We start from the raw sequence: 15,285 nt of genomic DNA, 5'->3' as shown, positions 1-15,285 counted from the left end.
AACTTTTAGGGACAGAATTTCTAGGCGCAGCCATGTGATGGAGGGGGTGGAGTTTGGTGACGGGAGGATGTTGTCTCTGCTCTTTGCAGACAATGTGATCTTCTTAGCTCCATCAAACTACACCCTCCAGCTCTTGCTGGGGCAGTTCACAGCCAAATGTGAAGCGGCTAGGATGAGAATCAGCACCTCCAAGTCTGAGGCCATGGTCCTCAGCCAGAAAAGGGTGGCCTGCCCACTCCAGATCATGGGTGAGATCCTCCCTCAGGTGGAGCAGTTTAAGTATCTCAGGGTCTTGTTCACGAGTGAGGGTAGGATGGAGCGGGAGATTGACAGGCTGATTGGGGTGGTGTCCGCAGTGATGAGGACACTAAACCAGTCCATTGTGGTAAAGAGGGAGCTTAGCCAGAAGGCAAATCTCTTGATTTACCAGTCAATCTACGTTCCAATCCTCACCTATGGTCATGAGCTCTGGGTAATGACTGAAAGGTTCAGTGTGAAAACCGTCACGGCTATCTTTGAGTTTCAGGTTTGTTTAAGTAATCCCCCCTAAATTCTAATCAGTTTCTGTTCTTTTCTGTTTTGTAATGAAAGAATATCAAACGTCCAGTCTGTTGTTTTATTTAATTTCCCTTTCTTTCTCTGACGGATACAGTGCTTTGTTTTATCTCAGGGCAATCGTGATCGAACTCTGGCCACACACAGTTTCTCAACCTTTAGGGCAGAGAGGACTGACATACACACATACTCACGTACACACTGACACACACAGCCAAACACACATCTGGTTTGAGTCTAAGCAAAGCTCTGTTTATCCCCGTAAATGGACTCAGACCCTACCGGCTCGTTACGCCGTCCTTTCTATGGACTCCTCCTTTAAGTTCCTCTTCATCAGTCAGCTTCAAAGCTGACGTATACAATCAGTAATGCTCTGTGTTTTTGAAAGGACTCTTTTTGTTTCTAATGAGGAAGTGGAAAACAACACAGCAAGTACAAGATAGCTAGAGGTCAACAGACGGTTTTGCTCTATGTACACTGTGTGATTCTGAGACACATTCACATTTAAATAAGACAAACATCTCTTGTTGTGAAACAAACTTTAATATCCACTGACAGACCCGATCACAACCATAATCAATCAATATGGACATGCATACATGTACTGTATGTATTTCCTTTTCCATTATCAAATTAGCAATGGATCTATTACATTTATAGCATTGAAAAAGCCCTGTCAGTGAGAGGACACATCAAATACCACACTGGCGAATCAAAATGGGGAGCAGCTAATATTGGTAAATCCATCCATCCATTTTCTTCCGCTTATTCCTGTTAAGGGTCGCCGGGGGGGGGGGGGGGGTGCAGCCTATCCCAGCGGCTACAGGCGAGAGGCGGGGTTCACCCTGGACAGGTCACCAGTCCATCTCAGGACCAACACATAGAGACAGACAACCATTCACACTCACAGTCACACCTACAGTCAATTTAGAGTATCAATCAGCCTCGTCCCCTCTTGATGTCTTTGGACTGTGGGAGGAAGCTGGAGTACCAGAGAGAACCCACACAGGAACAGGGAGAACATGGAGACTCCACACAGAAAGATCCCACGCTTGAGCTGGGACTCGAACTTGGGACCTTCTTGCTGTGAGGTGACAGTGCTGACCACTGCGCCACTGTGCTGCCCATATTGGTTAATATCAATATTAATTATACGTCTGCTGTGACAAGTCTGAATGGCCCTAAACCTGAAGCAGCACAATGAAAGTCATTCATCGATATATTATAAATACTTTTTCTTTCTTTTTTGAAAATCTCCCCTGTGAAAAAGACCTGTTGACACTGAAATCAAGACCCTCTACTTCTTCAGTTGTGTCTTGAATCTGAATGAATGAGCATTTTAAAAACAAAGCAAAACCCAAACGCCTGAGACATTCTAAAATTAAACCAAAATTGTGGATCATGTGAAGGAGACAGTCCGCCTGATGGGGTCTTCCATGATGTTCGCTCCATGTGAGGGTCGTTCAGTATGGTTTTGCATGCTTAAGGACACACACACACACACACACACACACACACACACACACACACACACACACACACACAAAATGAGATTTCTGTTAAGGATTGAATCAGAACTCTCCCAATTAAATATAGCAACTGTTTATGGAAAATAAAGTCTTTGAGTAACTTCAGTAGCCTATTTTTGAGATTAACATTTTTAATAAAAACAGGATGCCATGTAGAAAACGCATCAAGAGCTCAAGAGAGATTAATCGCTAGCCCACACCGGCCACATCCCCTTCCCTGTACCGGCTCTCTCTCAAAGAGCAGGAAGATGAAGAGACAACAGGTTCTAGACTCTTTTCTTCTACTAGAAGACCTACACTGACAAATTAAAATGTAGTGGTGGGACAAAATATAAATACTGCAATATACCACAGCATTTGTGATATGGTATTGATCCACTGGCATCAAATATCAATATTTTTAATACAGCAGGGTATGTCATAGAGGCAAGAAGCACTAAGAACCTGCACTTTGTGGACATTGGGCCTTACGCATGAACATTTTCATAGTTTCAGGTTTAATCTGTCATACTTTTTGCATGTGATTTAAGAAAGAAATCTGCATAGAGTGGTTCTTACTTAAGGCCCATTATATCCTCAGTTTACAAATTATTTGACAGGCAGAATGCAGTAAATAAAGACAAAATTCCTGCCTTGTTAGTATAACTTCTTCAGTTACACAGAAATTTTGATGTATCATGAATGAATTCTAATGCATTATATTGATTACCACAGGGTTACCATGTTGTGATTTACTTATTTTATGAGGTGGTGTGAAACTTCAAATTGCACACAGCAAATCTGAATTGTGATCTTGTTGTGATGCACTTTTACAATAAAATAAATGTAATTACACACAGTTTAAACTCATGGTTTACAATGTTAATTATCAGTAGCTTCAAAATGCTACGGCAAGTTTTTGTTTTTCTTTTTTTACTTTGGAGACTTTTTTTAAATTTCTGGTCACAAGCTGACAAGGTATGGGAACCCCTGTCTTGATTAAAAGTTGTGTTATGATGGATAGGTGTCTGTTCTTTGGGGAGCATTGATGGGGTGTGAGGGTGTAGGAGTGTGTGGGCTAGTTGTGATGGGCTGGTCTGAGTAAAAAAAAGTCAATGTACCTCTGAGTGCCTCCGAACTGCAGAAAAAGATAAAAGATCATTTAGTCTCTCATTCATCAACAGGTCATGCTGTACGTCAAAATGATTATCGTTGACCTACATAACTGATGCAGCCTCACCTGAGAGCAGGTACCGCAGCATCACATACAGGCTGATCAGTAGAATGACAATAGTGGCACCAACAAGGAGGATGAACAGCCAGCTGCTCGGCTCTGGATGAAACACAAAAGACCACGCAAAGACATGAGATGGGACATTTGTTCCTCTGCTGCCCCTGTGTGGTAGCTGAGTGAACTGCAGTGTATTTTGTGTGATATATCCTGCTGACCTTCAATCGCGACAATGAAACTCTTTTTAATGGGCACTCGCAGCGACTTGTGAGAGACGCTGCATATAAACTGCTTTCCCGAGTGCCTGGGCAAAGCCCGGAAGTAGAAGAAAGCTGCCAGTGAGAAGGTCTTGTCCGTGTTATGTTTGTGGCTGGACAGAAGAACGTTCTGGAGCCTCTTGGGGAGAGGTGCACCAACCCTCTGGTCTGACACAGCTGGGTCCTTCTCATACCAATCTATCTCCACATCCAGAGGGTAGTAGCCCTCTGCCTCACACACCACCTTCTGCTCATCACCCTCTTGCAATGACAGAATGGGTCCAACATTGAGAGAAACGCGGGGAGTCTCTGAGGAGGGAAAATGGCATTCGGTAAGATAAAATCTGTTGAGGTCCCCGTGCCCAACACTGTAAACAACATTTATTATTTCTGTAGGGGGGATTTACTTCTTAAATTTCATGGTGACAGCAGAAATTTTTTTAGTCCTCCACACCAGCAGCCACAGGCTGGAGGGATCGTACATTTGGGTTGTCCATACGTACGACTCAGATTACTGAGTTGATTACTGAGCATACAGCTGGAAAAAGAAGATGCCGATTATAGCAGACAATGTGCTTGAGTTTATGAACAGACATTTTTGGACAGTTTTGCTGTTGTTAGCAGCTGCAACAGGTGCCATTATCTTCAGACTAACTATACACGATGGCCTTTTCTGCATTCTAGCATCACAACAATAGGATGCACTGGAGAAAAAAAACCAAAACACATTGTATTGAGCTTGAGGCACCTAGAAGTGCATACTTGAAAGGTCAAATACACTTTTTAGGGGAATTATCACTTAAATTAGAATGGTAGAATTGAACATTCCCAAAAACATAGTGTCTCCCACCCATGACTGTTGCCAGCATGGAGGCATAAATATCCATGGTATTTCTATCATCCCTTCGACTCTTGTTCACCTTGGATATGCAGATTTATGTCCAGACTGATGAGCAAAGGATTGATGGACACCGAACAAACATATGTCCCGTCATGGCTCATCTTAGTGGAAGGGATTGAATAAGAGGCGTCCCCGCCAACAAGACTCTTCAGTCCAACTCCTGTCCCTTCAATTTGACCAGAGTGGCTGGAGTAGCTGTAGAGTTTCCTTCTCTCTCCACGGTGATGCCAGTCCACATTGATGTTTGGTTTCTTGTGGTCGACAGCGAACTGGCAGTGGAGCTTATGTTGGGAGCCCAGGCCTGTGATCACTAACGGAGACTGTGTTTGTACCACCATGGTGACTAAAGAAACAGATGTGATAAGTAAGTGCGTTATTTTAGTGGTGGGTAATGGTACAATTATTGTGTGGAAGAACTCAGTAACCTACTATGTCCTCTCCACACAAGTTTTCTTCTGATAACCCTTCGTCGATGGTAAGATATAATTAAGTACATTTACTTCAGGACACATTTAAGGTACTTGTCCTTGAGGGGTTTTTTCGAGTTATTATTTTCATGCCACTTTCTACTTCCACTCCACGACAGGAAGGTTAAATGAAGAATAATTATTCAAATTAAACCACTCAACACATTATACACATGCAGCTGAAACAATTAGTCCATCAATCAGTTGGTCGACTGACTGAAAGTGGTCAACAGTTTTGCAACATCATTTTAGGTTTCAGCTTCGCAAATGTGAAGATTTGACTTTGAACTATTTAAATAATCTTAATGTATTTTAAAAATATTTTCAAGGCGCTGACAGTTTGCTGCACAGATCAAGCTTAACTGAATGGTGACATTTCACATTATTTTCAGATTTTAAATAAATAAGACAAGCACACTAACAGTCAATCGATTGATGGAGAAAATAATCCATGGACATGGACAATAATTGGAGTTCAACATTGCCGCTGTAGCTGTTGCGTCAATGTTGAAGCATTATCTAATTCCACTTTCAAGTACTCACTCAAGTACCCTTTCAAATCCAAGACACACACAGCTGTGTCTTCTTTAAAGTCATAATACACTTTTGGGGGGAAGTAACACAAAAATACACATCTAAGTAAAATACCACTATAAATTCACACTTTTATATAAATACATGAGCAATAATGATCTACTTAAAGAATAGTTAAGCAGTAGACACTTAAAACACTGAGTACTTTTGCTTTCAACTTAAACTGCAGGTATCTGATTACACTTACATACTTTTGATTGAACAATATTCTCAAAGCAGGACTTGTAGTACTTTGACTGAATACATCTTCCACAACTGCTATTTTCTATTCAAACTTGACAATACTTATGACCAGTAAAATCATAAACGGTCCCAACAGCTGTGCTTGTTACCTGCTGTGGTGAGTATCTCTCTGTCCCCAATAACAGACCAACTGCGGTAGTCCTTGTCTCCAGAGGGGGGCTGGTCAGATGGGTTTCTGAGGGATCCCATGACAGTGAAGAGGCCCTTGGTATGTTTCAGGGTGCAGATGAACCAGCGGTTGTACTCCTGGGCCTCCTGGACAGGCCAGCGGACATGGATGCCCTCTGTCCTGTACTTCCTTATCTCACACTCCAGGTGTTCTGCGTCTGAGCTCTCCACATATCGCCGCAGGTCCAGTTTGGATCCTTGGACAGACAACACCACAGAGGAATGCTGGAGAATAGAATCACCCTCTTACACATCAGGCACATGCTGCAGGTCTTACCTGTGACCAGGAAAGTGATGGCATGAGGGTTCACAGGGGCATCTCCTTTCTGACCGAACTGCAGCATACTGTCTCGGTGTATGAGCTGAGTTTCACCGATTTCACCGTCTTTATTAATAGACACATTTTCATCAATGAATTGACAGGGCAACCATGACATCTGATGGACACCTTGTACTCCTGAAAGAGACACATACACAATCAGTACACTGTAAAATAAAACATACTACAGAATTATAACGTAACACAACACATTATACTACATCTTTCAGAACTAGGTTACAGTTTAGTGCAATATAATGACTATAGAAACATCACTGCACAGTTTAGAGGTAACAGGAGTATGAATTAATCAATTCGTGTTGTAGTCCTCAGAACTCACGCAAGTACTCTTCGCTCTTGATTAAAGCTGTAAACAGGTACTTACCTGAATAAAGATACAAGTAAAAAAATATCTTTATAAGAAAATCCATGGTGAGACATTAGTAAAACTCTGCCCTCGTTGAAGGAGCACCACAAAAAATGGTTCGTTATCAGGTTTCACTTTCATTTTAGAGGAAAATTAACCGACACCGCTTGCATTTGTCACGTGACAATGAGGCCTACACTAACAAACAGTTAGGTGTATGTTCGGGATTATGGTGTGGTGTTTAAAAAATATTTGGCAGTACTTTCCCAGATTTCTAGTTCTTAACTTCTCTTGGATTGAGGATGATTCAGCAGGCGCTGTCGGCAAAACATGCAGTCGTTTGTGTTACCAAAGAGGGGCGCTGTAGAGACACGGAAGTGCTTGGTAACGGCGAGTCCCTCCTCTCGCGATAAGTAGGCACGGAAGACGACGGAAGCGCTTGGTACAAAATGTAGACGTGATGTTGCATGCAGTGCTAAAGCTGCCGAAAACTGGTCCAACATTGAATTATGTGTTATATTAGCCTCATTATAGCATAGTTTGAAGTACTGGTTGTGGTTTTGTTTACCTCCTGGCTCACTGTTTTAAATCTGGTAAAAGCGAATTCAAATCTGATAAGAACTTGCTAGACCGTTTAGTTGAACTGCTCTTCGCAGCCTCCATTATCATGGATAAAGGTAAGTTTCGCTCTTTTATTGAATTTACGCTTGAGCATGTGTATTGCCGCGGAACGTACCTGAAATTTCGAGTAATTTTAAGAGTCTAAATGCATGTAGACGCTATTGTTTTGTATCGTGTATATAGGTATATTTTATTAGAAGAAAATCACGTATCCAGATATTTTAAGGTGAAGCTGGATGGTATAGAAAGCAGATTGGTTTGGAGCTGAGCGGATACGAGTGCAAGAAATTAATTTTTCAATAGTGGGAAAGTGATAGTGATGTCGAGTAATTCTTGGAATGCTCTGTAAACTAACAAAACTGACGAGGAAGATCCCCGTCCTTGCGAGGGATGCACTTGTCCAGATTTACTCAGTTTCGATTGTCAAACCAATACTGTAGGTGTACATTATACTTGTTCACGTTATGTTTAAGGTGACATCACGAGGCAATAGTCACTCGCAGAAAGTCTGGAAATATGCACAAATGTCTTAATTTCCTGAGCAGTTCTTTCAAACAGCTCGTGTATTGGTCCATGATATGTCTCCTTAAACGCTAAGGAAGGTCCACAGTACAGCAAAAGTCATGAAATGAAATGGAATCTTGTTTGGTGCATGGATTGGCGCCATCAATACAATTTCCAACTAGTCAACAGAGTCAGTATTGGTATCCGACTCCGATATTCCCAATGTGATATCCCAACTCAAATCCTCTTCATTAGATCCTACCCTTGACCGACCAAACGTCACATTGTTGATTTGGTGGTAAAACTGTGAATATTTTGAAAGTCCTGAAATGAGATTAGCTCATGAAAAATTGTCTTTTACTTTCAGAATCAGCCATTCTTCAAGGCGCTTTCCTCCTGGTGAACAAGCTATGTCACCCCTCTTCCCTGTGCTCCCTTGAAAAAGCTGACTGGAACAGGGTGGGGTATCCAGTCCTTGCAGCACTCAAAGAAATCAGTGGCGAGGAGGATCTCAACAATAGCAAGACTGCCTGCTGGAAAAAGAAATTAGTCTGTGTGGTGTGGTTGAAGTTGTTGTGCAGAGAGGCTGGAGAGGATATAGAGACGGCATGGAGAGAGAACCCATTGTTTGCCCTCCAGAACGCCCTCCCGGAGGTCAACCATGTTGTCCTGCTGGAGCTGCTAAAGTCCATCTCAGCTGCAGATATATTTGCCAATTTCCTCCTGTGTCTTCCTCAATCTCAAATCTGCTCTGAGCTGGAAAGACTCGTGCAACATGTGATGATCAGCCCTACGCGTGAGGATGATGTCCGCTTCCTTTTAGAGTTGTGGTGGGAACTGTGGAAAGGCCGAGATAAGGAGAGAGTGGGGGGAGGCGATAGCATAGAGATGCTGTTCGCTAACCAGTTTGCTCATCTTGAGTCCGCTATAGGGACTCCTCAGGCCAAGAGGATGAAACTGGACACGTCTGCATCATTGCCACACACTGATGTTCTGTACATTCTCCTTCATGCACTGAAAGACATGAAGGACCACATATGTATGACCGAGCTCTGTCTCCTTGCTCTCTCTATTGCTCTTGATGTACTTTACACATCCTACCTGATAGAACAAGGAGCCATACTTAGTACTGAAGAGAAGATGCACTTCTTGTTCAAAAGTGTCAGCATCAGAGAGAAGAATAATGAGAAACTGAGTCCGGAACTTATTCTGGAGGCTCAGCAAGACCTCAGTGCCTCTCACAGACCGTCTCCTTTTCGGCATAGCAAGATGAACGTCACTGAAGCCTTGAGGATTGTAACAGAACTTGCACAGTTTTGGCAAAACGGTGGCTTGCTGAAATTATCAAATGACTCTATTCCCACCTACACAACTTTCAAACTACAGCAAAGTGTCCACAGAGTCCTGACGGCTCTAAAAGAACCATCTAAAGGTATGACCGAAACTGACACTGAAGAGAAAGATGCACTGAGAGTTCTGCTGGAGTCCCTGTCGTTCCCCACCTTAGAGAGCACCCCCGAGGTGAACATGAGGATCACTGTGACCATCATCAGTCACCGTCTGGAGGACTATCAGAACCTTGCTTCATTATTTGCTGGTGAGCAGAGCTGGGCAGGATGTGGTGAGCAGTGGATGGACTGTCTGGAAAAGAACCAAGCAGCCTTCCAGCATCTTGACACCCTGATCAAACTCACCTCGACCCTCACAAGCAGACTGGACAGCCAGGACTTGAGTGTGATTCAGTGCAGGAAGCTGATGAAAGTTGTCACAGATGTTTTTTCTGCGCTTTCTTTAGAGGACAAGAATAAAGCGTTGGCTGCCATACTGAGATTTTCCAGCAGGGGATTCTTTGGATGCTCTGTCCCCTCTGCTGTTACAGACGGGTTTGAGCAGGAGCTCAATATGGCCTTCAACTGCATCATCCAGGGAGGCGGTGGAGCGTTGCAGGGTAACCTGAGCACAGCAGTCGCTTTAGTAGCCAGAGTGGCCTTTCAGGACCCAGAGGCCACGCTGAGAGCCTGCTGCCATTCTGCAATTTTCAATAAAGGGGCTTTTGCTCTCATGGCTCAGATCCTGCAGCAGCTGCCTGGACTTGGAGGACAGGGAGAAAGAAAAGTGGCAAGTGAAAATAAAGATGGAGAAAGACACCCAGCGAGTGGTCACAGTCTGATCTGCAGGTGTCTACAGGAAATGATCGGGGCTAGATCATTGTCAGGCAGTGAAAAGGAGCAGTTGCTCAAGTTTCTGGGTCTGTTGATGACTCCAGTTCTGGCCGATGAGGCTGAAGAAAGGAAGTTTCTGTCACCACAGGAGGTTGTGAGCAGCTTTGTCCTCCCTCACCTCTCCTTCACGAGTAAGTGTTGGCCGATGATTTAAAACTGTCCTCCATACTTGTTTTTTTTTTAGGAATCTCCTATTTACCAAGTGCAGTGAAGCAGCTTTAAATGTGGAATACAAACCGATAACAAAATATGCTCAGTGATTAACATGGTTTAAATCAACACTACGATTGCTGCGGAAATGTGTCACAGCTCTTTACCCCTCAATGTTCCTTCTAGGTCAGAGCTCTGTTGACCTTGAGTTGAGCCTAAAGCTTCTCCACACCGCCTTGTGTGTGGATGTCCAGGAACCAGGCTCTGCTCCTCACTGGGTGCTAGGCTGTTCTCCCTTCCCTCTGCTCTATGTCCTGGCTCAGCTTCACAACCAGACCCTCAGGTTGACACAAAGAAATACTACCCTTCTGTCTGTCCTCGAATCCACGTCCAGATTTCCATTGATATTTCATTGTTCGATTCCTGAACTGATCATCCTCTGCCAGGTGCTGGGACCAGCCACTAGAGGGTGTTGTCCACCCTGTGTCCATGGACATGAAGGAGCTGCTGGTGACAGTGCTGACCAAACTGGCAGATGTGGTTGCTGCAGAGGTGAATGCAGACCCCAGCCGCTGGTCCAGAGCTCTGTTCTGGCTCTACAACAAGATGGAGGGACTGGACTGGACAGTTTACTTCCATCTGAAGCCAGTATGGGGTGAGCACTTCAAAAATGAGGTGCCCTCATCCCTGCTGATGGTTTGTGATCTACCTGAGCAGGTAGGACTCCTGTTGTAATGATTTGAATGTTTTTAAGATAGAAATTATGTCCTTGTGTCCGATACAAAAATGCAACTCAATCAAATCTAAACAGATAATGAATCTGTAGTGATGTACCATCCAGGGGGAGGACCATTTTCTCTCTGAACCAGGTGTTTCTGCTAGCATGTTTACTGTGTGTCTCCTGCAGGACTGGTCCAGTCTGGATCTGCCCCAGTATGGTCAGGGCACAGGTCTCCTGGCCTGGATGGAGTGCAGCTCTTTATCGGACTCCCTGCAGTCCTTTATGCTGTCCTGTCTCTCTCTGGACCAGCGACAGGCCGACCATGTCAGCATGTTCAGCAAAGGCCTGCTGGTGGCGCTGACTCAGATACTCCCCTGGTGCTCTGTCTCCCAGTGGAGCAGACTACTGCGAACGCTGAAGGAGCTGATCGCTTCTGGCCGCCTCCATGTTCCTTTCTCGCTGGAGTATGTGGATTTCCTGCCCCTTCTGGATCTGAGGAGCTTTGCTTCTGAGCTCTGCCTGTCAGTCCTCCTGCTCCGGGTCCTGCAGCTGCTGTGTGGGTCCAGCTGCTCCCACTGGATGTTGGGCAACAGCTGGGCACATGTTGGCAGGTTATACGCCCATGCTGTGAGGGAGATGATGAATTCACTTAGAGCCAAACTGCCACTGCCATCATCTGGTGCTCAGACAAAAATGTCCAGAGACTCTGGTCTGTCCTGCACTTCAGTCAAAGTTTGTGAAACACCTGAGGACTCTTCAAAAGATGTTCAGCTTGAAGAAGGTCCTCGTCTGAAATGTAAAGAGCCTCAAATGGAAGAAAAGGCGGAGAGAGTTCTGAGCCAGGAAGTACTTTTTGTTCTGAGCCAGCTCTTCTGTCACATTCAGCACATCCAGGTAGAAATTATTAACAAAGAACTACAGTTCTGCCACCTCACCCTCAAGATGTCAGGTGTTTTGTGTATTTTTCTCCTCTAACTGAAACTCCGCTCGGTTTCGTCCTCAGGTGATGATGCCAGAGGGCCAGTGTGAGCCCCTGTTCCTCTCTAGTCTGGAGGTCCTCAGTCACTATGAGGCCATCATGGCTGCCTTTCCAGATAGCAGCAGCCCACTGGAAAGCGACAACACCAGGCACTTCTTCTCCACCATCACAGACAACCTGGAAAACCAGGAGATGAAGAGAGTTCTCAAGCAGAAGATCGCTCAGCTCGTGTCATCTGCAGCTTGACGACCTCATTCATGCGATTTTTCTTCAGTGTAGCAATTAAAACGTAGATTTTGACCTCGTTTGCTGGGAAAACTTTTCAATGTCATGCGTCACTAAAGATTAAGTGATGGTTTGGGAAACTGTGTGAAGTCATATCACATCGGATGTCTTTGAGCTGCCTGATTAATATTCTTTTCTAAATTCAAAATGTGAACTGAGATAGAAAGTTAATTAAAATGGTTTATTTGCAATGAAGTTACTAATTTATCAACTTGGTAACTGAGGCACCTTGATGTTCATCCTCAAACTCTTCAGGAGCACAGAATTACAATTAATACAGAACTCAATAACTTTATCCACTCAGCATTCATTTATTATACCTATAGACATTTTCTGCAGAATAGTATGTTCTTAATCAATATACACAACTGTAATGTACAATCTGTCACACAGTAAAGCTAGGACACATCATTCCTGAGAGCAAACATGTACACCTCCATTTTAAAATAAATAGGATCAGCTGCCTAATTATGTAGTGTAAAGAAACATTGATCCAAGGAGACATCCTGGAACAACGATGTACAAGGGCAACAGAGAGAGACAATGAACAAGGAACTAAATCAGAGGAAAAAAGATCTGAGTTATAAAAGAAAGTCATCGAGGAATTAAAGGCATCGTTTGTAAGCACCTATATAAGCGCCGGGATTTCTTCTAGTACCATTTTGCTCCTCAAGAGGTGATACCGAGTCATGACTGCCGCTGCTCATTTTTTTGGGTGTTGGATATAAAACATGACAACTTTGTTTACATTCAGTCTCTGTAGGGAACTGACATCTATTTCCTTCCTGTCTGTCCTCTCAGTGAACAATTTGGTTATCTTGGTGGAATCTTCAGTCCGTCTTTGGTCCATCTGCCTTCCCTGTCCTCTGTCTCAGGTAGAGTCTCTTAGCTTTCTTCAGCAGGAGGATGAACCAGTAGATCTGTGGCGCAAGGATCACCAGGTTGCCGACATTACAGTGCAGAGGAAGATGGAAGGCCACTCTGTGCAAGGGGATCCCAAACTGTCGGCCGTACATCCAATACATGAAGGGGAAGACCAAGATCCTACAGGTGAAGAAAGTCAAGAGGACCATGACGCCGTTGATTCTGTGCAGCCGGGTGTCATCGAGGCCCAGCTGAAGCAGGGACGCGCATAAAGAAAATACTTAAAAACACACTGTTTTAGGAAAGGTCACAGTCTTGGGAGAGACACTAATGATGCTCTCAAGGTTTACCTGGATGAGGATCTTCCCTATAGCAACAAAGGGAGTGCTGAGCTCTGAGGTTAAAAAGCAACCGATGAAGAAATCGCCCAGTCCTCTTCTGAAGAACTGAATATCAGATACAGTAAACAGATAGTTTCATAATAACCAGACCAATAATGTGTAGAAACTGATTTGTTACCAGAGTGATGGGCATGAAAATAAGGATCAGCGCCAGGTGATGGAGAACCAGTATCCAGTCCTTGGTGAGGAACGTCTTAAGTGTCTGAAGAGAGTGGCAGCTGTATGAACTGGCCTGACCTCTGACCCTCTGCAGATGGTAGTGGCTCAGGTACATGGCGTAGATATCAGTAGCCATGTAGGGAGCTCCAAACAGAACAAAACTTTGTACAAGCCAGTGACTGTGTGCAGGGTGACAATGAACATCTAAGGTAAATCATGCACTTGACTTATTTGAACGGTTGCCATTAGATATTGGGGTATACGTGAAACTCAAACCTGTCAGTCATGACATCACTGCACGACGTCACGACCGTGACTCCAGAGGCGGTAGCTAAGGACGCATGGATGGCGGAAACCAGTCTAAAAAGACGGCAAGAACCCCAGAAATCAGAGCACATACGAAACTCCATTGAAAGATTGAGACATTTAATTTAGACATTTATACCTGGTACCAACGCATCAACGTGAACAACATAAGCACGCATCATATTCACTGGTCCAACGCGGTGTCTTCGGCAAACAGAAAAAACACCACGCAACGATATTATTGCGTAAAACTTAAGTCCTCTTAAATAAATTCGTGTTCACGGATTTATAAGGATGACCTGTACGAATTAATCTCATGCAAGACAACTTGAAAATGCGCACTGTTTTCACGGAGTTTAACCACAGACGAGTGAACGCTACATACATAGAGCTATATATGGAGATACATGAGCGTTTATATGTCTATGAATTCAGCGAGGACACCGACAGGAGAAAATGCTGACCTCTCGCTGATGCAAACCACGTCGGCATCGCTCCAGTGCGCGAAAACTGATCTTAGTATTTTAATGGAACTGTAGAAGAGTCCTGGAAACACAATAGAGCCACAAACCAAGGCAGAAAGCATTGTTTTAACCGAGACCTTCCTCTCTACCCAGTCGAATTCGCACTTTATTGCCCAACTATTCTTCTTCGTGCGTTCTTCTACAAAACAACTTGATGGATTCATATCGCCACCTGTAGGCGCGTAGAATCACGACAAACGATCTCACAGCTTGGCCTTCGAAAAAACGAGTACAACTACGCGAATTCATGCTTTGGCTTTAGTATGTCGAAAAAAAGTACTTGAGAATTGTTGTTTTTATGGTCTCACTTCTGTAATTTTACACCATGCATTTCTTATGGTTGAGTGTTTTTTGGTGTCCTGGAATACCCCACCTCTTGACTGATGACAGCTGGATAGGTTCCAGCCCCCTTGCGACCCTGAAACAGGAAGTGTTTGAGGGTGGACAGATAGACCAGCAATGGCGCCCTCCCTGTTATTCTCACCTGCAGACCTCTTCATCTTGAGCTGACGCTTCAGGAGGGTTTTTACTGTCATCATTCCATTAACACTGATGTTCCGCAGGTCATATGTCAGTAAAACGATTCAACAGACCTTTTTACAGGTGGAATTTAAATGGAATAAGTTCATATATTTATTGATGAGTATCACGTATAAGAGGGTATGTACTGTATTGAGATTTTACGCTGGTTTCGGCCACTAGGGGTCAGAAGAACACAGTCGTTATTTAGTTTCAGTCGATGGGGTGAATTGTTTCAGCTTGAATTTATTTCTTTTCTTTTTTTTTTTTTTTTAGATTTCCTGAATCCTTGAGGGTGACAGCAGTTGAACAACCTTCACATTCGTTTTCTAGCTTTTAATAAGTGAATCAAAAATGCAACATTTTTGGTAAATGCCACGTTTTGAGTCATGACTTTTCAGGATGAACAACAGCTAATTA

General features: G+C 43.8%; 3 protein-coding genes across 3 annotated transcripts; 1 reads left to right on the top strand and 2 right to left on the bottom strand.

Annotated features, from left to right (window-relative positions):
- Positions 1 to 1,089: 1,089 nt before the first annotated feature.
- LOC147254407 (tapasin-related protein-like) lies at positions 1,090 to 6,973 on the bottom strand. Its single transcript, XM_086216029.1, has 8 exons — positions 6,629 to 6,973; positions 6,202 to 6,381; positions 5,846 to 6,121; positions 4,472 to 4,795; positions 3,513 to 3,860; positions 3,304 to 3,396; positions 3,185 to 3,201; positions 1,090 to 2,036 (listed from the first exon to the last, which is right to left on the bottom strand). Exons 1-8 carry the CDS (start codon positions 6,672 to 6,674, stop codon positions 2,019 to 2,021), a joined length of 1,302 nt encoding a protein of 433 aa, XP_086072155.1. The 5' UTR covers positions 6,675 to 6,973; the 3' UTR covers positions 1,090 to 2,018.
- A 289-nt stretch (positions 6,974 to 7,262) lies between these two features.
- On the top strand, positions 7,263 to 12,764 carry gemin4 (gem (nuclear organelle) associated protein 4). The gene is made up of 6 exons (XM_086216028.1): positions 7,263 to 7,287; positions 8,103 to 10,088; positions 10,294 to 10,450; positions 10,554 to 10,824; positions 11,015 to 11,722; positions 11,832 to 12,764. Exons 1-6 carry the CDS (start codon positions 7,278 to 7,280, stop codon positions 12,051 to 12,053), a joined length of 3,354 nt encoding a protein of 1,117 aa, XP_086072154.1. The 5' UTR covers positions 7,263 to 7,277; the 3' UTR covers positions 12,054 to 12,764.
- LOC147254405 (TLC domain-containing protein 3A-like) lies at positions 12,308 to 14,491 on the bottom strand. The gene is made up of 5 exons (XM_086216030.1): positions 14,287 to 14,491; positions 13,793 to 13,876; positions 13,476 to 13,695; positions 13,307 to 13,402; positions 12,308 to 13,207 (listed from the first exon to the last, which is right to left on the bottom strand). The coding sequence occupies exons 1-5, from the start codon at positions 14,406 to 14,408 to the stop codon at positions 12,923 to 12,925; spliced, it is 807 nt and encodes a 268-aa protein (XP_086072156.1). The 5' UTR covers positions 14,409 to 14,491; the 3' UTR covers positions 12,308 to 12,922.
- Positions 14,492 to 15,285: the final 794 nt, after the last annotated feature.

This window comes from Aulostomus chinensis, chromosome 10 (assembly GCF_037954235.1).
Source record: "Aulostomus chinensis isolate RoL2024-O1b breed Wild chromosome 10, RoL_Achi_v1.0, whole genome shotgun sequence".
In the NCBI taxonomy this organism is placed as follows: Eukaryota; Metazoa; Chordata; class Actinopteri; order Syngnathiformes; family Aulostomidae; genus Aulostomus; species Aulostomus chinensis.
This window is presented reverse-complemented; position numbering and strand designations above follow the sequence as displayed.